This window comes from Haliaeetus leucocephalus, unplaced genomic scaffold (genome assembly GCF_000737465.1).
Source record: "Haliaeetus leucocephalus isolate CR32 unplaced genomic scaffold, Haliaeetus_leucocephalus-4.0 Scaffold92, whole genome shotgun sequence".
Lineage (NCBI taxonomy): Eukaryota > Metazoa > Chordata > Aves > Accipitriformes > Accipitridae > Haliaeetus > Haliaeetus leucocephalus.
The window spans coordinates 7,125,223-7,148,748 of record NW_010972528.1 but is presented as its reverse complement, the minus strand read 5'-3'; the positions used below and the strand labels follow the sequence as shown (position 1 = coordinate 7,148,748).

General features: G+C 39.3%; 1 protein-coding gene across 1 annotated transcript in view; it reads left to right on the top strand.

Moving 5' to 3' along the window:
• NKD1 (naked cuticle homolog 1 (Drosophila)) overlaps nucleotides 1–22,775 on the top strand; it is a 108,135-nt gene extending 85,360 nt beyond the window's left edge. The window contains exons 5-10 of the mRNA XM_010585015.1: nucleotides 3,531–3,637; nucleotides 6,253–6,348; nucleotides 14,988–15,135; nucleotides 16,202–16,286; nucleotides 21,291–21,421; nucleotides 22,201–22,775. Coding sequence (XP_010583317.1) covers nucleotides 3,531–3,637; nucleotides 6,253–6,348; nucleotides 14,988–15,135; nucleotides 16,202–16,286; nucleotides 21,291–21,421; nucleotides 22,201–22,775 — 1,142 coding nt within the window. The remainder of the gene's footprint in view (nucleotides 1–3,530; nucleotides 3,638–6,252; nucleotides 6,349–14,987; nucleotides 15,136–16,201; nucleotides 16,287–21,290; nucleotides 21,422–22,200) is intronic.
• The last annotated feature ends 751 nt before the right edge of the window (nucleotides 22,776–23,526 follow it).

The window sequence follows — 23,526 nt, the reverse complement described above, 5'->3', positions numbered from 1 at the left end:
CTATTAATTCTCCACACTCCTTTGAGATAGCTATCTTGTCTGGTCTAGTTTAATATCATTGGCAGAGCTGAAAGGAAGTTCACATTGTGAGTATATCTGAACCTTGGCATGCAGCTCACTGGTGGATCTCTGTTTACAGGCTGCCAGTTTTAACCGTCCCAAGCAGACATTCTCATTTTATTTATAAGTAGGTTCAGCATGTGTTTGTATCCTTCATGAAATCGAGCGCCTGTCAATAGTCAAAACTAAGTATAGAAACAAGATACCAAACACTTATCCTTCTCTTCTCAGACAAAACAGTCATAGTCCAGTATGTATTTTTAAATGTTCATTGGGTTTGGATAAGGCACCTGAGGATATATGCACAGACACACTATTTGATCACTCGTAAATATTATTTTAATACCTCCATATTCCCCTTTAAACTTTCCTCATTTAGATTTCATTTTTCTTTGCTGAATGAAACTTGACATCAGGATGAGATCACCAGATTTCCCCATTTCATCTGAGCTCCAAAATGAGTAACTGATTTCAAAGGATAATTCCCTGGAGCAGCAAGGCCAATGAGTTCTTCAGATCAAAGGTCAGCAAAGCTCAAAAAGGATAATTTCTGGCATACAGTATTTTAAACTCTCTCAAGGAGTGTACTGCAAGATGTATCCCCTCCTTCCCCAATAGCTGAACTCCTGTTTTTTGAGACTAATTTGTCTTCTCACATTTTTTCCTCTGTTACCTAAATTATACATTAAAGTGAAAGCTTCTTATCTGAACGCACAAACTGTACATCCAGAAAGGTTATTAAACGTGCCAGTGGAAGGGCTGTTCCTGCAACCAGAAGGTAACTGTGCCGTTACTCTCTGAAGCACCCTGTGGACTGGGGAACTCTGATGCTCTTTTCATATGCCAGCAGCTTTCAGCACAGTGCAAGAGCGTGGTGGTGGAAGGGAGAGGATGCTCTGTGAGACACTTCGTTTTGACAGAAAAACTCAACAAAGAGCATTGGGGCAGGGAATAGTCACCTTGTGCAGGATCTGCTTCTCAATGCTCTCAGCCAAATGCTGTTTGCCATGCCAATGTCATTTGGGATGCTGTCCCTTAACAGTTAAAAGACCACCGTAGCAGTCTTTTGGCCATTAGGTACCCTTATACATTTAAAAGTATGTGTGATAACAGGGGTGGATTTTTTTTTCCAATTGGTTGTCCATTGTTCCAACGAAGCTAGGGGTCATACCAGCCCCTCACACAAACGTTTCTTGTAAGGGATTGTGAGGGATTGCAAAAGCCCTTCATACAAATCTTTCTATCAGCTTAGTTAGAACTGTTAGTATGAGAAACTGATCGCTGGTACAAAAGAGCCACTGAAAATCTATGGGCACATTTAGTAGTCATGAAGAACCACTATCAATGTAACTGTCCTTGTTATGAAGGCCCATGTTAGCTTTTCATTTCTTGTTGATTTTAGAAGGAAACAACAAGGCTGGGCTAAGGTAGACAACCAAATGCTGTCTTCTGTTTTAAGGGGGCCTTTTTGTGGCCTTAGCTTTGAACTTCCAGGAATATGGAGTTGTATTTATGGGCAAAGTGAGTATAAAGCAAATGGCCTTTCTTCAGATATACTTCAGAGTTCTGTATTATAAGTAATATTTATTTTAATATGTGCCTTCATTATGATAAACACTATACAAAAGCCTCCTAAGAAACAGTCCCTGCTCATCCAATAACACCAGGTTAAAAGGACAAGGGAAGAAACTGCTGTGAAACGAGCTTTCTTTTCCTTCAGCTGACTTTCCTGCTTAGCTTATGTCTGGTGTAGGAAATCCTAACATGGCTTGGAGTAGAAATCAAAGTGTATCAGTGTGTCAGTATGCGTATAATAAATGCCATGTCTGCTTGCATTTGTACAATGCAAATTACATGCGTGTGTTGGGAAGCTGGCATTAGTATCACATCAAAACTGCAAATAAGTATCAAAGTCAGGAAATTCCAAAGGTTAGGGTGTCTACCTTATTCCCTTCTCTTTACTGCACATGCAGAATCTTTTAGAGTATACAACAGTTTTGAAAACAAAACCAAAAAAAGTAATACAATAGTGTTAAATTTAAACAAAGAAATAAGACTAGAAACTGCAATATATATTGTAGTGTGGCCATGTGAATGTTGTGGCAGAAATCTTAGCTTTTGGAATATCTGAGACTATAAAGCCATGGTATGGGTAGATTATTTTTTTTCCTAAGCTAATTGTTCTATTTTAAATGTGAAAGAAAATGCTGAAAAATGGCTAATATAATATCTTAATTTCTAGCATGGTAGTGACTTGCTTTCCTGGGAGAGTGCTTGGGAGGCACCTGAGTAGTGCTGACCACCAGTAGAGCCACAGAGTAAACCCAGTTTGAAATGGGTCACCCTGAACTGGAGAGGATCATGTCTCCTTTTTTGTAAGGAATCTGACTTTACTGAACTGGCATTTACATGAGATCTCACTTACAAAGGCATCCCCAAGAAACGATTCCTACATAGCATTAGGATGAAGGCTTTGGGTAAATGCAAATGCTGCAGTGCAAGGGAAAAACCGCTGACTTTAAGACCCACATTCTCTCATTATCTTCTATTTTTTGGGGAGTATGCAGGATTACTGCTTTGCCTAATGAAGTATGGGCATAACATTGTTGGCAGAGGTATGTGGATGTATTAAAAAATCGTATCTAAAACGTTTGAGGGTAGGGTTAAAAAAATCTCTGTATATTTTTGTAACACTGATGAATATAGAATTAATTTTCTTCAGATACAGGGTTTCATCATGTGCAAGGCTGAGTGCCTCTGCAGGAGCCAAAGGCACAGCTACTAAGTTCCTGGCATTTGTCTTTTAATCTACGAGAAGTATATGTATCTTTCTGTTATATATCTGATATATGTTATGTTATGATATGTTGTGATATATGTCTGATAGATGTTAATAGTGATGTTCTTTATGAGTGCTATTGAATTATGCAAGTGCATAATGTTTTAACTTGAAACCTAGGTGAAATATACTTTTTCATACATATATGAAAAAACGCAGCTTAACCTTTTTGGCAGGTGGTGTTACCTTTTTGGAAGGTAATAAGGTTTGTGTGTATTAGAAGAAGGAAGTTGAAACAGAATGAGGATTTCATTTCAGGTTCATTACTTCATTCACTGCTGGTGAATGCAATGCGTTTTTGCAATACGTCGCAAACTTTCAATATTTTGCAAATCATTCAACTTATTTACAGTAACAGTTCTGCTGATTTATATTCTCATAATACTGTGTTTGAACTTCCTGTGACTCCAGTGATGTTTGTAGGAGAGGCTGTGTACCAAAAGCTGTTGGTAGCTTGTCTGCTGAAATTATCCCAGATGTGTAGTAAACACAAAAGCAAATCAAGTATAATGAACCTCTCATACAAGTTTGCTGAAATCAATTTCACCCTAAATATAAAGGCATATTTGCAAATATAAGACTGCTTTGACATTTCCTTATAAGCATTTTTTCTTAAATATATTTTTCGCAGTGGCTTTGCCTCCAGAGAAGACAGATGGAGTTTGCAGTGGAGATGAAAAGAAAGCAGAAAAAGAAAGTGACGCACGCACAGGTTCCAAGAAGCAGCTGAAATTTGAAGTGAGTCCTCTATATTTTAAAGTTTCACTGTACTGACATAATTATGGTAGAAAAATAACCTATGGACCAAATAGTGCCCTCTGATGCATGTATATTGGTCCTAACGATTGTAATGGGTACAGAAGGAAGCAGAATTGGCACAAGTCAGTGTCTTACTATTGGTGCTCCTTATTAAGGTGATTAGCAAGATGTATTTCCAGGTTTGGAGAGGATTAAATGATGATCATTACTCTGGAGGATGTGAAATGTATAGTAAGAAGAGGCGTTTTGTTTCACCCTTTATCTATGATCCTTTCGTTAGTAATTTGTTATGCCAGCTACCATGTTATCAAATCTTTAGATTGACTTTCATGGACTATTGCACTTGGTTAAATCCATCTAGTGCAAAAGAAGTTTGTGACAGCTTCCTTAACCATTGGTCTTCTGTGCCTGGGCCTCCAAAGTGAAATAACCCTGACCTGCTACACGGGAAATCCATCTGATCACATGGCAGGAGGAAAAGGATCCTGGAGGGCAATGAGTCTGATGGTCTATTTCCTTGCAGACTTACAAACATCATAAAACTGCCAGACACTGTGTGTAGTTGGCAGGTTTTGCTTATATAGGGAGTCATTTAATAAATATGAGTATTGAAACATGCTGTCATCCAGCTAGAGGGTTGTCTGTCTTGGTGAGGAGGAAGATACTCTGATATGGGCAAGAAACAGCACGAATTTTCATCTCTCTGCACTCCAGCAAATGTGGCAAACTTCTACCTTTCAGTGCTGTCAGCCTGTCACAGTAATGAGCTTTGCATTCCTCAATTGTTATTTAAAAGACCACGCAGCTACCTTGCAGCATGGCTCAAGTGTTTGTTTCCTTCTCTAGAGCAGATTTAGTAGTCTGGTATGATTTATTTTTTACTGTTTTAATGCTAATTAAAAGGAGGTAGCTTTCTCATAGGCAGTTCAGGTATTGCTAGGTGCTTGTGTGCCTTCTGGGGGGAGGTGACATTTCCTGCCCCTTTTTTTGTTTCTTTTTCATAGCAATAGCTCTTTTTCCAGGCACATTTTATATTCTACCTTGAGTAGCAGACATTTGCAGACAGGAAAGGCATGATAAATTGCAATTAACAGTGCCTTGATATTTGAACGTTGGAGGACACCTGTCAACATGTTTGGTGCCAGAGTAGCTGGAACTCCACCGTACCGGCAGAGTCTGTGTTTGTTCCCAAGTAGTTCTTGGCATGCCATAAAGGTTAGCACTTGGTACTAGGCACCATGACTAATACAGGGAAGGTTGCCATGGCTCTTAACTAAGCAGAGCACATCCTCACATAAAGATGTTATGTTAGGCAGTGTGGGACAGGGAAGTATTAATATGTGGCAAGAAACCAAGTATTGATTCCCCCCCCCCCCCCCTTGTTCTACAAATGAAAGTTTTCCAGCTATGTAAGGTAGGAGCTAAGAGACTGCTAAATGTTTTAAGAGTATAAAAGAATCAGAAACGCAAGTGTTGAGACAAGAGGTCTAAATCTGAAGTGGATGTGATTTGGCTTTTAAAGGTGCCGGGAATGTTTATGTAATATGAAACTGTGTTTCCACAGTAGAGTGTGGGGCACTTGGCAGCTTTCAGCCGGCTCGTTACAACTGAGAGAAGCCTGCCTTTGAACTCGGCAGGGGACAGGGGGTACCCGTAACTGCTGTAGGGAATTGGTTTCAAGTCAGAAGATCAACCAGGTATTTTGAGCTCTGTTATGCCGAAGCTATTTGGAGCTGTTTATTTTAGTTGCATACAGTGGCTTTCATTTTAATTGCACTGTAACTTTTCTGGTTTGCCTTGTTGTGGCCCTGGATAATTCTGATTGCACAGGTCTTGAGAGATTTGCACCCAGGTGAATGGAGTCAGTCAAAGTGCATCCTTTGTTCTTGACTGAAGGCTCAGTTTTGGTTTGGGGATTTTTTTTTTCCCTTTAACAAATCGATTCTTTCAGGCCTTCCACAGACCACACTCTCACTAACAGAAGCACAGTTAAAATAAGGACCAGGCGCTACTCCCAGGTCGTTCTTACCTGCCGGTTCCTAGGCAGGCTCCATTTCAGGAGCTTCGGTGGCACAATGCTGTACTGCACTAACTCTGACAGCCTTTGGATATCAAATATCTGTGTCAAGGACAGGTCTCACTAGTGGGGATTTGTGCTCTATGCCCATTTTGTATTAATGACTACTCCTGGCACTGTGGTGTACCGCCTCGTTCTGTGAGTCTATTTCTGTTATCTTTCTCTTCCTGTGTTAAGCAGAGCTTTCCTTCTCACTTTTTAGTGGGAAATCTTATTATATTTCAAGAGCTTCGGGGAGCAGTTGTCTTGTACCTTTCTGTGTTTTCTACAATGAAGTAGAAAGCATCTTGCAGATTCCCTAAAGTCTAGCCCAGGGGAGTTAGGATTATCATGTGATTGTGATGAGACTCCTTCATTGTGGTGGACAGAGGCCTCCCCGGGACATATCCTGAAAGCTTCCTCCCGCGAGGGAGGGAGGAAGGAAGAAAGCAAGCAAGCAGCCTCCTTCTACGGAGAGTCTCCTCTGCAAACAGGCCTTTTGCTTTAGGTAATCAGCTGCTCTTTGCATGTTTCTTAGGAATTGCAATGTGATGTGTCTGTAGAGGAAGATAACAGGCAAGAATGGACCTTCACACTGTATGACTTTGATAACAACGGAAGAGTCACACGTGAGGTAAGCAAAGTACAGCTGCCCCTTTGTGTGCAGCATTTGCTAACAAGAGAAGTGTTTTATAACAGGAACATTTTTTTCTTCTATGAAATAGAGGTGTCCTGCCAACTTAAACAGCAGTTTCCATGGACCCTTCCCTCCTAGAAACAATCCCACCAGTAGTTTACTGTTTTCAGATGTACTGTACCACTTTTTAAGCTGGTTGTTGTTTAATATCTGGGATTAGCCTTTAAAAAATAGTACTGGCATTTGAGGAGGAAAAATATCTGAAACAACTGAACAACTAAACACACTGTCAAAATAAACCCTTGCAAATGTATATTGTTCTGGCTTCTATCCTGCTTTTCAGAGTTAAGCTAACCAAATAGCAAGGTTGCTTTCTGACATTCTTTCCAGTAGGACTAACCATACTGTTCTGTTGTTTTTGTGAATATTAGGCTGATCGCTGCCTTCTCCCTCCAAGTATAAATAACGTTGATGATATTTGCTGGAGGACCATAGTGAATGCCTGTCAAAGCATACCCGTGTGTATTTTTTATTACCAGGATGTCTTCAAGTCATATTTCCCATGCAAATAAGAAGCCAAATAAGAGGATGTATAGTTTAGAATACAGTCCTTTTTCAGAACTATTTCTGTCCAAACTGAATGATATTTCTTCTAGAAGAATGTCTTTTACTGAGATTTACTGCAATGTGCTGTCATTGACTTTTTTGTGAAGTGTGTTTACTGGCTCCCATGCCTTCAGATAAGCAGCTGAAAATTGACAGGTTTTGTCTCTCTTGGCTCTTATGCTGGTGTCTGTGAAAATTACTAAAGAGTGATTGAAAGGAATAGGGTAAATACTGGAAGTACAGTGGCCTTAGACACCAAATGAGGGCAGAATTTTCTCCTAGAAGACTGAAGAAAACCTCTTTTGACATTTATGAACGAATTGCCTAATATGGTGGCTGTTCAGGGTTTTTAAGATGTATATGAACATCATTACTAGGCTTTTTTCATTGTCTCTACTCTGATAGTGCTTTGAATAGTCAAATTAAATCTGTGCCCCTCATGCAAGAGAATACGCAGATTAAAAGTTATAGGTCAAGTCCAGAGTTTCAAATGGGAAGATGAGATATATAGAGAGAGGGCAAGAAGAAGGGGGGCTGCGGTGAGGAAGTAGTATTGTATTTGTTAATACATGGGGAACAGAGACCAGAAAAATGAAATAACTTGCCTGAAGTATCACAAGAACCTAGTGGCAGATTGAACCCAGATCTTTCAAGACCCAAGGCTAAGTCTTCATTACAAGATTTTCGTGACTCTCAAAGAATAGGGGAAAAACACACAAAACCCAAACCCGCACACATGGGTGTCCTTTACATTCAGGCATGGAATTCCCAGTAATGTCAGTGGGAGTTCCATGTGCTGAACATAACGAGAATATGCTTTTAAGTATGTATACAATAATTATTTGTGATTATGTGGTACACCAAAGAGCTTAATTTGACTGTACTTAGAGAATATGTTACAGCCAAATTCTACCTCTCCCTGCTACAAGAACAGACTGCAGCTTAACTGAAACCAAATCTGTGCAGGGACTGAAAATTATACTACTCTGAGGTCTAGAGGTTGCTACATTCAGGCTTGAACCTGTGCCAAAAAAAAATTCTTTTAACCAAGGGACCAGATAGGTTGATAATTTTCAGCTCTTTACATGTGACCAAAGATAGAAACAAATATTATGCACCATTGCAGCATTTCCCAGTTATGTCGCACACTTCTTTTGCAAGCTGTTCCAGTGCCATTTGTATAATCCATCTTGTTGGTTGTCTTCTGTGGAATCCAGATGCAATTTAAGAGTTGTTTGTGCAAGAATGACTGATGATAGCAGCTCATAGATAATCTTGGCCACAAAAAAGGAATTTCAGTCTCTTCATATGACATAGAATTTCTTGTTCTATTAGCCCCTGAGAGACTGGCAGTCAACATAGTGGGCCTGATACTGTTGTTCATTAAGCAGCTCCACTCCTGATCCAGCAAAGGACATAATGATGGTGAACATTAAACATGTGAATAGCTTCAGTTAAAATGAACGGGACACATGCTTTGAGTTAAAAGTATGTGAAGCACATTGCAGGATCAGGGACAGAACAGACAGTCTGAGGAAGAGGGCTGGTCTGTACCAGTGCCATTTAGTGAGCTGATGAAAATGCTTTCAGAACGGGTCAGCTTTTCTAAACAAAGGTCCAGTGTTCTGGTGAGAAAAGCTTAGTGTGGACCTTTTCTCCTTCTTTGAAAATTTGACTTTAATGTCTCCTGGATTTATAGCTGGATTTAACAGAAAGATGAAATTTCTTAAGTCAGATTTCTATCTGTAGACCTTGAGGTGCTTCACAAAAAGAAGTCAGACTTATCACTCTTGTTTTTCATGTTGGAAAAGTGAGACACTGAAAAAGGAAATGACTTGCCCACCCACATCCATTTCATTTGATTCAAAGTCATTGTGTTTAAAACATTGGATTTCATGTCCAGAGAGTTTCCAAAGGAATACACAGTGTTAAATTAAGTTTGTGAGAGATGTGTAGGTGGGGTGCAATTTTACAAGTGGACTAAATGTTTTTTTCATTAAAATGTTTGAAAATTGTAAATAAGATATGGATTTAGTTACTGGATAAAATTTCCCTTGGGTTTTACACAATGACAAATCACCACAAGAGCATTCAAATTCCATCTTAGTGAAATTTCTTTTGGATCTTAACAACATCTTCAGAACTTAATACTACTTTGATTTCCTCCTAGAGTCTGTATGACTTACTCCGTAGTCCTTATAAATAGAAATTCAGATCTATTCATGCTTCTTGAAGAGATACACCCATTATGAAAGCATAATTATTGGGATGGCAAATTACAAAATTAGCATTACTGTATGTTATTAAACTACTGCTTTTTCTGTCATAGAAGACAACCATTTTTCAGTCCTTTTGGTATAGTGGGAGATAACTTTTCCTGCTCTAACATGTATATTACAAAACTTGGCTAATAATGTTTCCCTTCATTCCATAAGCCATAAGAGGACAATTCATTATGTACTGCAGGCCTTTTTAGAACTGACAGCTGCACTGTAATTATCTTCACACGGATATTTGTAATCGGACTTGAAACTTGGATAATTGAACTAATGTGGTTTGATCCATGGGGTTTTATATTGAGCTCTCTGAATGTAATTATACTTCATAAATACTAGCCTTCCCTTCCCCCGCCCCCAATCAATTCATTCTTGGAAAATTGAGTTTCTTTGGTGAGTGGCTGCACAGGAATAAGCGCACAAGAAAGTTGCTTGTCAGAAGTAAAAAAAAGAGAAATTCTTCTAGAGTAGTTGAGTAGATAGCAAGTGAAGATCCCTTCAGGTTCCAAATAAGAATGATTCAAAAATGTATGCGATCAAACAAAGCTGATGTTGCAATAAAAACATCCTGCTGTATGTAAAAATCAGACTACAAACAAAGTACAAATGAGACATTTGTACTTTTCTTTTTCTGAGGGAAAGGTAATGAACTGATATTGATGTTTCTCTTCATGCATTTTTAATGCTACAAATGTTCTTTGTATCTTACACTAAATACTCAATTTTTCCTCTTATGCTTCCTTTCTTTTTTTCTTTCCCTTTTTAGTTATTTTTGCTCATATCCTCTGTAATGAGTGAAAAAGTTTGAGGTTATTACATTCAGAATTCAGCACCAAATCTTTGACTTGGGAAAAGATACTGGCTTTTTGGGGGCTACCGTTTATCAGCCTGACCTCTATCTTGAAATTTGCTGGTTTTCACTATGTTTGTCAATGTTGTATTTACTCATGATACAGAAAGAGCAATGGAACCAACAGATAGAGGAGTAGTGCCCGTCTGTATCAGAGGGGTCATCTTTTCAGCCATTAGATGGGGTGGACTTGTCTCAGAGAGAAATATTAAGAGAAAATACAACTTTCTCTTTCGGTTTTCACAGGAGCCAAAGACATCTCTCCCAGACAAGTTACAAAGACAATCAAACTGAATGTTTTCTGTCAGTGTTATTAAACTCATTGGGATTTTTTTGTTTGGTGGTTGTTGTTGTTGTTTTGTGTTTTGGGGGTGGTGGGGATGGTGCAAATATCTCATTCTGTTAAATTAATTCTGCTGGAAAAGCCTCTTCATTTCTTTTAGAGAATCTCTATTATGCTAACTAGTCCTGTGATCATAAGCTACACTAATACTGGAAATACTGAAAAAATAGGGTCATCCCTGTACCACTAATGTTCCTTAGAAGTAAAAAATTAATACCTGGAATAGGGACTTTCTCAGTCACATGAGTTCTGTAAGAAATGAAGAGTACTTCAATGTAATTTGCTCTTGTTCTTTTTTGCAGACGAATTAGTTTCTCTGAATGTTCTAGATTCCTGCTAATCTCCTACTGGAGATCTGTAAAGTATTCTGCAGATACATGTGTGAGCGCAGCATACATGTGTGGCCTTAACTGTTCGCTTTTTGATATTTCTAATGCAAGCGTTTCTGGCAATCTATTAAAGTTGCTCTTTTTAATATGCTTTGTTGTATTACCTGCTTGATAAAATAGGATGTGGAAAAATTACAGATTAACTTTGTTAAATCCCTCAGCCCTGGAAAAACCAACTGTAGTGTTCAATAAGCAAGCCACAAATAAAATCTGAGTATGGCATGTGCTGGCTGTTTGGATGCTACACAGCAAGCATTTGTTTTCCTCTTTCAGGAAAAATATCATAGTTTCTTACTTGATTAATCTAGCTATCCCAGCAGAAATTCTTCACCCTAGAAGCCCTTCAGAAGTTAGTTAGATTCATGCAGCCTACTTGCCCTTTAAATATAATCCAGTTGCTATAAAGGAGAGAAATATTTTGTTTGTTTGTTTAATTCTTATTTCTCTTTATCTGTTTAATATACTAGTTTAAAAATCCACAATGATTTTTAACTAGAAATGGTTTAAAAGTTCATTTCAGTAAAAAACCCAAGGAAATTATATTTTTGGAAAAATGGGAAACAGTGAAAAATCTGTTCCTGGGGTTTTTTTCATGTAAAAAGGGAGGAAGTTTGAGAAATGTGGGATGAAATTTTTTGTGTGGGAAGTGCCAAGCAGTCTTAAGCAAAGCAGTTGCAAAATCATGTGACTAGTAAAAATCATAATCCTTTGTGCAGTAAAGTTAGATTCTTTGGTAGGTGGTCTCTGAGACCTGCTGTTTGGTGTACCAGAAAAGAGGAAAATTTAACTAGCTTCTGTTCTTGATCTTTGATGCTAAATCTCTTGAGGTCAGTGAAATGCACAAGCTGGTCTGTAGAAGGTAAAGCTTTCTCAATGGTTTTAGGCAGTTGTTTAAGGAATTTAAATACAGATAACATTCAGTGGGAATGCTTTCAAGGGGAACATAACTTGCCTCAGTCTCCTAGCAGGCTACTGGAAGATGAAAATTCTTTTGGAGGTAAATATAGACATAACTATAAAATACAAATTTTATAACATATATTTTAGTGGTCTAGTGCTACTAATTTGACAAGAGGCCATTACCATATTAGCTGCCAAAAAAAGGCTGCGAGAAGGTAGTTTTAGTCACAGTTCAGAACTCCTTGACAAAGACCATTCCTACCAGATCGGTGCCTCAGGAATTTGTGTGTTACAATTATGAAGTTATAACTGGAAACCAACAGGAGGTTCAGGCTGACTTGTAGCTGGTACCTACTCGACCAGGACCTTGGTAGGTGACAGAGTAGAGAATGACCCAAGCAGACTTGTTTGACCAAATCAGAACTGTCAGTTTGCTAGAATTCCCAACCTCAAATTAAGACCACAAGTAAATGAATCCTATAATAAAAATGTTGTCGGTATTTAAAAGATCAGCATAAACATTAAGCGGTTACTTATGGATATCCCTAACCTCGATCTTGGCATATATCCAGTCTGACAACCATGTTCATTCAGTGCCAGAGTGCAGGGCAGTTCAGCTCGGCATGGAGGAAGCTGGGTATTAAACATGGGATGAAATGCTAAGGCAGCAGAGCATAAGGCCACAAGGTGTCCTGATACCTCTGTGCAGCCTCTTAAACTCCTTGGAGCCTGGACGTTAATTTGGGTTAATTTAGCTGAGATGTAAATTGTCCTGATGTGATATGTATGTATACATATTTCTGACTTGCCAAGTATGTGTCACACAAATGCTGCATCTGGCCTTCCTTGGCAGCGTTTGGGAGTACTTTTTAAACTGCTGAGTCAAGCGGCTTGTTGAGAAAGACCCTCAGGGAACACAAGGGGCAGATTGTATGCCAGTTAGCAAGTTAGACCTCATCACTGGAAAAAAATCATGTAAAAGGACAGTGGGAGTAAAGACTTTTTGTCTTTGCCAATTGAAGTTAAAATAGACTAGATGATCAGCTTGTACAAACATCTGGCGTAGCTGAAAAAAGGAAGGGGGATGGACTGTTGTGAATGAAAGACTTAATAATAACCTCTTGATAGTAGCCTTGGGTAGAAAGATGCCATGTTGGCTAACCAACACTTGTTGAGGAATGTATGGGAAAGGCTCCATTCACCAGACCGCTGAGCGTATGAGGCCCTGTTGAGAATAAATATGGTGCTTAAATATTCTGCTGAAGGGGAAGGTTTGGCTTATCAAGGTGTAGGATTATAGCACAAGGGTCCTACAACATAATTCATGGAGGGTGTTTAAAGCAACAGGTATGTTTTGTTTGTCTGTTTATGTTTTTGCTTGGTTGGGTTTTTCTCATAGATGCAATAAAAATCCAGCCCTTCAAGCTGGCTGTCAGATATGGCTGTGTCTATTTAGACATCTGGCTAGGTTTCAAATTAGAGTAGAAGTGTGAGAAGTGAGATGTGTTAAAGAGCTTTGAGGTTTCCACCAGATTGTCACTGAGCAGTCTCTCCCTCGTTCAAGCTTTAGACAGTGGTTCTTGTCAAAAGGATGGAAAGCAGCTACTGACACAGTAGTAACAGCCCATATAGAGAGACTTTTTGGCAACAGTAGGAAAAAATATGTCAGTGGGGAACGAGAGACTGCAAATTCTGCTCTCTTTTTATGAATATGTTGTCTTGAACTCACAAGTCTGGAGAAATTCCACTGAGTGCAGAAAAGTTAGAGAGCGTACATGTTAAGACGAAGTCTCACCCTCTAGGATTTAGTTATTCATTCTGCCTATTGAGCTGGAAAATTGTCTACTGTGAAATCATTTGTCCTGGCCATAAGGTCAGTGTTTTCCTAAATTCTGTGTGAGTAGACATTAGTGTTTCTGTGTCACATTTAAAGGTGGTTAAATAATGAGGTCTGTGTTGTATATTGAGTACTAAAATGCTGGGACCCACTAGGGCATACTAAACTTTGAGCTGCCATTGCTATGGACATGACACCTGGGCAAAGGAAAAATTGTGGAGGTTTTGAATTTTTATAGACCTGACTCTTAAGTCCTCAGAACCAGTTAGACTTAACAAAGGATGATTTAGATATTTCCTTTGTGCTTGCAGGCATCTGGAAAGAGCTTAGGTACTAGGACAGATCAAGGAATAGGAAGACCAGCATGGAGATCTCAGATATATGTTGAATGGAATCTTTATAGCCTGCAATGAGCAGTATGCTTTGGCCTTAGGTTGATGCCTAGGATCAATTTGGGTGAAATCCCTTTGGGGAAAAGAAGCAAGCCAAGAGATCTCCTTTCCATCCTGGCAATTTAAGGTAGTACCCTATTTGAGCCTGGCTGGATTAGATCAACCTGAGAGACCGTTGAGCATCACCAGCTACTAAACATTGTTTCTTCTCTTTGAAACAATGGGCTTATTAAAATTGGCTATTGTTCTTTCTGATATAGCCAGACATGTAAGCATTTGTTCATGTCCCATTGCCCTCAAACAGATGTGTGAAGAATGTTCTGTAAAAGGCCTGACTGCATAATCTCTGCTGTTCAAAAATGTAAATTTAGAAATGGTTTGAATTTTGCAAAATAAGCTAGACCCCAATATGCATATGGTAGAGTGACACTCAGACATCTTTTATTTCCAAAACTGAGGTTTACAGTTCTGCCACTTCTCTTACTGGTTTTCCTCTATATAATCAACCACTTAACTATCTCAAGATAAAATCCCAAGAAGTAGTAAGGCTGTAATGTCCAAGATTTTCTTCAATTGCTGTATTTCTTTTGGTCATATGAACTCAATTTTTAGTGCAGGAGGAATGGGTATCCCTGGGTTCTGTTGAAACCAAAGAAGAGAAAAGGCAAAACACAATTTTGCTGATTCACAGTTTGGGAAACCTGAATGCCTTGTGCTTTTATTATTGTTTTGATCTAGTTTGCCTCATTTCATAAATGTTACGCCATTTAATGAAGAAGAATATGGATGTACTTGAATGACTCCCTTCTGTGTCTGTGAGTTATATTGCAGTCCACATTAGAAAAAATGGGGGTTAACAGAAAAGAGAAATGGATCCTTTCTTGTAAGGTTCTGTGCAAGTTCAGCTCTTTTAATTTCAGTAACTTCTGAGGATATTTCAGCATTTAATAGTCCCAATGCCAAAATAGTTATAAGTATCAAAGCTGTAGGTTTCATACCATTTTCACAATAGTGTGTCTTTTTGTGTTTCATTCCAACCATAGGATATTACCAGCTTGCTTCATACGATCTATGAGGTAGTTGATGCATCAGTAAACCATTCTCCTAGTTCCAGCAAAACTCTGCGAGTGAAACTTACTGTGGCACCAGATGGGAGCCAGAAGAAAAAGAGTATCTTGCTAAATCATACTGGTAAGGATGTGCAATCAGCTATTGGAAGAAATACCAAAAACTTCAAGAGTCCCTTAAAAATCCATCTTCATATTTTGTTAATACAAATAAATATATACTTAAAGGCAAATAATTATGTGGGTATTTTAAACCCCATGAACCTGCTTTATGATCTTGAGTGCAAAATTGCCTACCTTCCTTTCAGTGTCTCCTAAGCAAATTAGGGTTCCCTTCCTGAATGATTGTTTCTTTTTGGAAGCAGCAATAACCCATATGTTGTATAATTGCCTTTGTGTACTACAAGGCAGATTTAAGGCCTTTTTGACTTGTACCACTTTAACTCTGCTGATATCACAGCGCTCAGTTTGTGTGGAAACACGTCTAGTGGTATAAAATGATTTTGCAAGTGCATAGCTATCACTGCTGCTGGATAAGAATAAACAATTAAGGATAACTAACCTTTATGAATCTATGCATAATAATTGCACATTTTTCTGTACTGGCAAGAATCTGCCATTGTAAAATGGCTTATACTCTTATGGCTTATACTCTTACGGCTTATTCACCTTATATTCACTCTAATAATAGTTGTATCAGCATAATTACTTCAGTAGGTAAAGTAGTACTAAATTAAAATACTTAAAACTATTTAAAGTGATACTTCAGTAGAAAATGTGGGCACCTTAGCCAAAAGGAGAGCCTTGTTACCTCAGTTTTAATATATACATCCACTCAGTCAAGTGCAGACATAAGCAAATTTGCACTGCTGGGGAGCTGTGTGATGCATTAGTACAGCATTGAGCTCCAAACTACTGAGCCCTCCTGATGGACAAGTATATCAGTGTGAAATGTGGCTCCATTTAACCTGCCACATGGCTTGCAGCCTAACCCTGACTAATGTCCTACAGTCAAGGTTATTCTGCCTAAAATCTGTTGTGCAGACAAAAGCACTTTTGAGAAGGTTACATGAAATGATACATTACATCTTGATCTACTGACAAGAAAAAAATGTATTTGCAATGTAGCATGTTAGTTATGCTGATCAGCAAGGGCAGTAATGTGAGAATAATGTACTTTCTCTTGGCAGATTTGCAGTCTGCCAGGCATAGAGCTGAAAGCAAAGCTAATGAAGAAGTAAGAAGCTCTGAGAAGAAGCAGCGGGCTTCTCTCAGGTAAGGGGAAAGAACCCTGTCTCCTGACAGGCACTGGGTACCTCTGAGGAAACCTCAACCACTGATATCATGCTTGCTTGCTTTTTAAAAAAATACGTTAAAATAGAGGAATTACAGGATTTTTTCACTGTGGAACTGTCAGCAGATTCCATGGGTGGATACTTTGTATATTAAAACAAAAAAGCAAATCTGTAGCACCCATTACTCAAATTTTCTTCTTCTGTTGGCTCTTTGGAGGACATGCAGTGTCTTTTTAGATCCTATCTGCAAATATTGTGCCTACTAGTGCAGTTTATAGCACAGCCTTTTGGCTAGAAGTGTCCTAAACCCTTTTCATCTTCCTAGAGGCCAGCTCCTGCCTTTCTCTGTCCTCCTTCCAGCCCATCTTTTTCACTGGTCAACTCAATTAGCTCCAAGCTTTATTAAGACAATCTTGTTTACCAGGTCGTAACCAGCCTGGCTTCCCCTTACCACTTTTCCTCCTAAAGGAAGCGGCTTTGAGCTGGCACTAGGTGTGCAGTACCTAGCAGAAGGAGGAAAGGAGGGAGCTTGCAGCAGAGCAGCAGACAATCAACTTTACAGCAAGTGGTCTACATAGGCTATGACCTGCAGAGTAAGCAACAAGCAAGAGCTTCCAGCATGCTGCCTGCTCCATGCTCCATTCTGCTGAGGTGGTTCTGGCTTATAGCAACTGTGGGGTGGCTCAACTCCACTTACAAGGTGTGTTTGTACATTTGGTAGGAGAAATAAATTCATCTCTTTCTTACCTCACAGTGACTTAGCAGAGTGGCCATCTCTGCTGACTCCCACCTGCCAGAAACCATGCTTCCCTGCTGCCACATTGGCTCTAGGTCAACTTCTCCCTTATGGAATTAGTTATTAAGTAATACCCATGTAGGAATTAACCTGCTTGCTTAGGACCAATATATTTAACGTAATCTTGCTGGAAAATTGGCATAATTTAATTTTTTTTTTTTTCCATAAGTTTCAGAATACATTTCACCACTTGAAAAAATACCTGTCTGTTGTCTTTCACTGGAACCAGACCTGTGCAACTCAGTGCATCCATTTCCAATAATGCAGAAGCACAGTGGTTTCTTTTATGAAGAGCTGCAGGTACACTTGCAGCCATCTACAGATTAGATAAAAAGGGGGTTTTAGTTCTTCCCTAACAGAATGTACAATATTATTTTGGATGCCAGTCCAGAACAGGCCTTTATCCTCTGAAAATGTGTAATCATGTGTATCTACCCTGTTATCATGAGTTCTACCTACCTGATAGATATTACCTGCACTAAACTTCAGAGTATGTGATAATAATTTGAAATGTATTTTTCAAGTATTAAAATTTTTTACAGTGAAGAAAAATGTTAATATCTTGGTCACATTTAGGTGTGCTGTTCCTTTTCTGACTTTGGTATTTTAATGGATGGAAAAACAAATAAAAAGCAAGCAATTTTGCTGCACTTTAATGTAGATTAGTTGCACCAAACAGGTCATCTTAGTGTATAGGCTTGATATGTTTTAGGATTTTATGTTTCATGCTAAGGCAGAGGGAAGTGTTTGCTGAAATGCTACAGTAATGACATTGAATCATTAGCTGCATTTGTTTCTTCAGCTGCAAATTTACTTTCCTTGGATTTAGGGATATTTGTCCAAATACATGTATTTCGTTTAATAAATTTATCAGGAGAAGGAGCATCCAGTTTTATTAAAAATGACAACAAAACTGTGCCTCCCTTTTTGGATAGAGTAAAAATGCTAGCAAGTTATCCCAGTGAGTGAATCCCAGTACAGTCAAATTTCAGATTAAAAAAAGACTAAAATTACTTCTAATCTTCTGTTAGCAACTCTGTACAAAATCTTCTGTGAACTAAAGAACACTCCATGTGACCTAAAGAATACTCCAAGGTTTTGCTTGCTGGCCTAGATGTGGTGTTCAGATTCTCTCTGCCCATTAGCAAAGGTTTGCCCTCTGTGAATTTAATGAACTGCTTTTGTTTGATAATTTATTGCAGAAATCCCCTTTCAGTTTGAAGTCCCCCTCCCATCCACCTTAAAGTCCTGGTTTTGCAGATGTAGTGGTTTTATGAACAGCAGCCATTTCCACCTAAATCCACAGTCACAGAGGCATCAAATGTTGGGGTAGAATCTTGGCTCTGCTGCATTTTCCCTTCTCATCCCTTTGGTTAGAGGCTTCCTAGACAGGACAAATCTGTACCTTGAGCTGAGCAGATCAGTATTGGACAACTGTCAGCATCTGGCAGTTTTTGTTGCATCTCATTAAATGTGGACAGGACAAAGAATGTCCTATTCATACTGTGTATGTTGCAGGGATGTTTGTGCACTCTGGCCAAATTGCTAACCCTCAGGAAAACTCCCTGAGGCTCCTCAGTATCTCACGATATTAATGCAGAGACTTCGCCTTTGAAAGCAGCAATGACGACTTGTGAGAAGTGCACACATTTCACAAATTCAGTCACTTAGGAATTCTAGGCAAGATGTGATTAATATTCAAGGTAAAATGGATAGAAATATTTTTATCCCAAAGGTGGGAGATAGATGGGTTAGATTTTTCATCTGCTGGAAGCTACAGGCACGAGTTTTCACCTGTAGGGCTAATGCAAGTATCAAGATGAAGTAACTGGATTCATAGCTAGCTTGCCTGGCATATTGTGGTATAAAACTGAAGGTGGAAGAGCACTGGCAGGCAACTTTGTGGGTTAGGGATCTTCATGCCATTCTAGTTTATATTTCATTTAGCGCAACAGGGGAAATATGATGCACACTAGCCTCTAAAACATCTTCCTTTTAACCACAGATACACATTCTCTCTCGCTCTTTCTTTCCTGCTGAAGTGATTTCTCCGTGACTGGCTTAAACTTGATGCTATCAGTGAGCGTAGCTTTCAGGAAATGTCCTTGCATTTTCCTGCCTTGTGCTCTGTCACTGCTTTGTTCCCCTTACCTACTGTATTGCTGTGTGCTTATTGCCATCAGGATGGTGCTCCAGCATGGGAATTTTAGAAGAGGCTTTCATACACTCCACAAACACTTAAGCAGATGCCTTTTTTTATTAAAAAACAAACCAAACCAAAAACCAGTAACAACACTGTGCTTCATGCATGGTTGATGCATGGTTGATGCATGCCTGTGTCTTCCCATGTCCTTCCCATGTGTATGCAGGAGAGCATTGTGGGGCTGGATACCAGATGCTTCAGTTCTCAGAAGTACTTCAAGTTCTCTTTGACAGTGGAGCACATCTCTCATCAGTATATAATTGCTTCACTGTGTATATTTGCATGAATATTCTTGAATGTCATCTTGCATGTAAGAAAGCTATTAGAATGCAGGGCTGTGGCAGTACTGGCATAGTTTTTCTTCACTGTCTTGATGAGAGATGGAATTTATTACAGTAACAAAAACCCAGGTTCCTTTTTAACTTAGTTTTCAACAGACAGTGCTGTATAAAGTGTTACTTAATTGTGTTGGATCAAACCCAATGATGTTTTTTCTGGGTTTAACTGTGCATTGTCTTCAGCACATGTGTGCAAGTCCCAGTGGTTTCCACAGGCAATTCATGCCTGGCAACTTCAGTTAGCCAGGTTCTAGCCCCCAAGATCTTTTATGTTGACCTGCTGAAGTGTAACAACCTGTAAAGGTGTGTCTGAGGCAGGAAAGGTACTGAGCTGGCTATGTATCCAAAGAAATAAAGAATATCTGGACATTCCCTCTTTTTTGACAGTACCCCATGTCACTTCTGGAGTTCAAAGCTGACTCAGAGTCTTTAAAGCTTACCTGCTTTCCAGGCAGACTCTCCTCCATTCAGGAGACTCTACCTCTATCAAAGTAGAGCAAAAATGATCTTCCAGGTAGGTCAAGTCTTGTGACTTCTATCAAAGAAATTGTAGACCTATGTCTGACAGAGACACGGGTGACTCAGTTCTGTAATGTCCCTGAACTATGCTAGACCAGGAAAGCAGTTTGTGCCAAAGCTCAGTGGGATCAGCAGCCTCTGGAAACCTGGAAATGTGTTAATAGACTAAAAGTGGCATACTGGGCACCATACAGTACAGAGCCCATATTTAGCAACTGGTGTAGGATACAAGGCCAAATTCTGGTCTTAGGTTGACATCAGTGCAATCACACAGAGAAAGAGCAAAGCCTGTCTTGTGGTCTTAGAGACTGAGCTATCTGAATGACAGGCAGTGTCTTAATCAAGAGTTTTCTGCTTATCCTATTTGTTGTATTGAAAATATTGTTCATATCTGCTGACATCCATTTAAATTGCTGAAATAAATTGTTTGGCATTATGGGCTACAATACTGTAAACCTCTGCCTGATTTTTTTCTGCCTCATAAATGAATGGTATTTCAGATATTCATTCTCAGGAAATAGTTCTGCTATAAATAAAATTGCAAAGCTGAGCAGGAAAAGGAGTCGAGATTCTGAAGCCAGCGGCTGATCTGACTTTATTAATTGTATTTTGGAAAGCAGCGGTTATCTCTGGGTATCCTACCAACACCTTCTCTTCTTAGGCTTTCTCTAGTTACTACACCTGTGTTGTTGCCTGTCTTTCTGAAGCAGATACACATGAATGTTTATCCAACATGAGGCTTACCCCAGCACTTCCTGACAGTGGTGGGAACAGTCATGAATCAAACAGCAGGTTTTCTTTGGCATGTCCAAATTAGAGAATCACTTAGGTTTTTGGCCCTAAGACAGAATGTAACAAACCTTAGGAGCATTTTTATTTGGTTTTGCACGTGCGATGCAATTTAAAAGCCTCCTTTGCTTTGCAACATCGGGATCGATTTATGTGAGGGGAAAGAACAGTCAGTTCAGGCCTATTGACTTAGCAAATCCGGTCATCCAGAATTTCAAGCATTGTTTCTTTGTGAGCCACTCTTGTCACTTCAAAGAAGCCATTAGTTATTGGTTTGCAGATGGTGATAACAACTTTAAAGAAGTTCTGCTGAATTGTAATTTTGCTTCCTGCTAACAGATATCACCAGAGTGAGAACAGTCCAGAGCAAAGTGGGTGCTATCGTCATTGTGTTGATGAGAACATTGAAAGGAGAAACCACTATTTGGATCTGGCAGGAATAGAAAACTACACATCAAAGTTTGGGCCAGGTAATTTGGTAATTTACGTTGCAACCTTTTCATCTTTTCTTTCTTCAGTTGCATGTTCCGTGTCAGGGACAGTGAACTGTGAACCTGTGTGATTTGTCTGTAGTGACTTACTGGAAGGAATAGGACTGTGTGAATACTGCAAGATAATTACTGGCGAAGGTGGTATCACAACGGAATAGCTAATGTGCTGCAAGCCTGCTTTGAAGTGCTTGTTTGTGTAGCTAAACTTGGAGGTGAGCCTAGGAGAATAATCTTTACATCTAGATTATTAAATTTAGTCTGTGGGTGAGGCGAGGACTGATTTTTGGATGTTGGAGCTCGTTCCCAAGATGATACCAGCACATTGTGTCCTCTCTACTGACCCCAAAACTGGAGAATGTGGGTTCATACCTGGAATTTTGGTTTCTGTCCCCAAATTAAAGGGATTTGGATTTCCTCCCTATCCCTCTGCTCTGCCAAGATGTTACTATTCCACTCAGTTGTTTTGATGAATTTCGGATAGATGATGGCCAAGAGAAGGTAAAGGAAAGACTTTATACGTGCATGTGTGCGCACGCACACAAGCACACGCATTCTCTCTTATATAGATATGCATGTGTATTTGTGTGTGTATTATTTACTAGTCAGAATTATTAAATGTAATTAAACTAGACAGCTATAATTGCATTCACTTCCTTAGGAAAAATTCAGTCTGCCAATTAATGCTATTCCTGCCAACTGCATGCTACTAATTAAAACTTTGAAATACTAGATGACTAACTCAGCTTGTTATTTCCTAGGATCTCCTCCAGCAGCTCAAAAACATGACCCACCAAGCAGAGTTGTGAATCAGACTAGATCCCGTTCTCATGAACCTGATACCTTCCATGCTCACCATAGGAAATCTCAAGTGGTGGATCCAAGCCACATCAATCTGGCTGAGAGTTCATACGCCAAGATTGCAGAAATCCAACAGAGGCTCCGGAACCAGGACTCAAACAAGCACTTTGTGAGGTCCCCCAAGGCCCAGGGCAAAAACGTTGCCCCTGTGCATCCTGGAAGGGCAGTAAGAAATAAACCTTTTCAAGGGGCGCCCATGCCAATGGCTTCCCCAAGTGCACGGGTGGGCCAGAATCTTCCTTACCTCCCCTTGCAATCTCAACAGGTTCACAAGAAGCATAAGCAGAGGGCAAAGGAGAATCACCAAATGTGCAAAACCTTCCAGTCTCCAGGGACAGTTGTGGAAAAGGAACACGTGAGAGACCTGCCCACAGTCATTTTATATGAAGGCCAAGTTGGACAAATGATACAAAGACACGAACACCACCACCACCATGAGCACCACCACCACTACCATCACTTCTACCAGACATAGAAGAGATCCCACCAACATCCTCCAAGAATCATCCCATATGAAGGAAATGCATTCTTGTGATACCAGAACTAAGGCATTACTACGATTAATATTATTGTTACTCCATTAATATTCAGCTAGCATATATTTTAGAGGTTATATGGAACTCTTGAAACTTACCCTATTTATATGTTGTGGAACTGCATAGCTTACTTAAACACCTTGTGGTTTGGGGTTTTTTTGTTTTGTTTTGTTTGGGGTTTGTTTGGTTTGTTTTTTTTTAAACTGGCTTGTAAAACAGCAACAGCCATAGCTTTTTGAGCTGTGATTTAATACAGGTCGTCAACGCACTTCTTTACAAATACTACTTCCATTGTAGTAGGAAAGATACTTCAAACACTATTGCAGACATCTAGCTTACCAGTCTGCTCTATGTCGGCTGATCGCACACAAGCCTTTTATCAGGGGAGCAATGTTCGAAGGGTTGGACTCCAGAGATACTCAGAATAACAGAAAATACAAACAGCTGCTACCTCTAGTATTATTCAGATTTTATTTTCTTTTTATTGATTGTAATGTGCTACGGGGGGGGGGTGGGGGGGGGGGGGGATTTTAATATACTGCATTCATGTAGCCTGTTTGTGTTCACATCCTTTCAAATTATCTTAATAATTACAAGTAAATATTAGCTATACTTGTCAACAGAGCTACATTTGTATGACTTAGACTTTATTGGAGATTCTTCACTGACACAAGTACAGTCTGTTATATA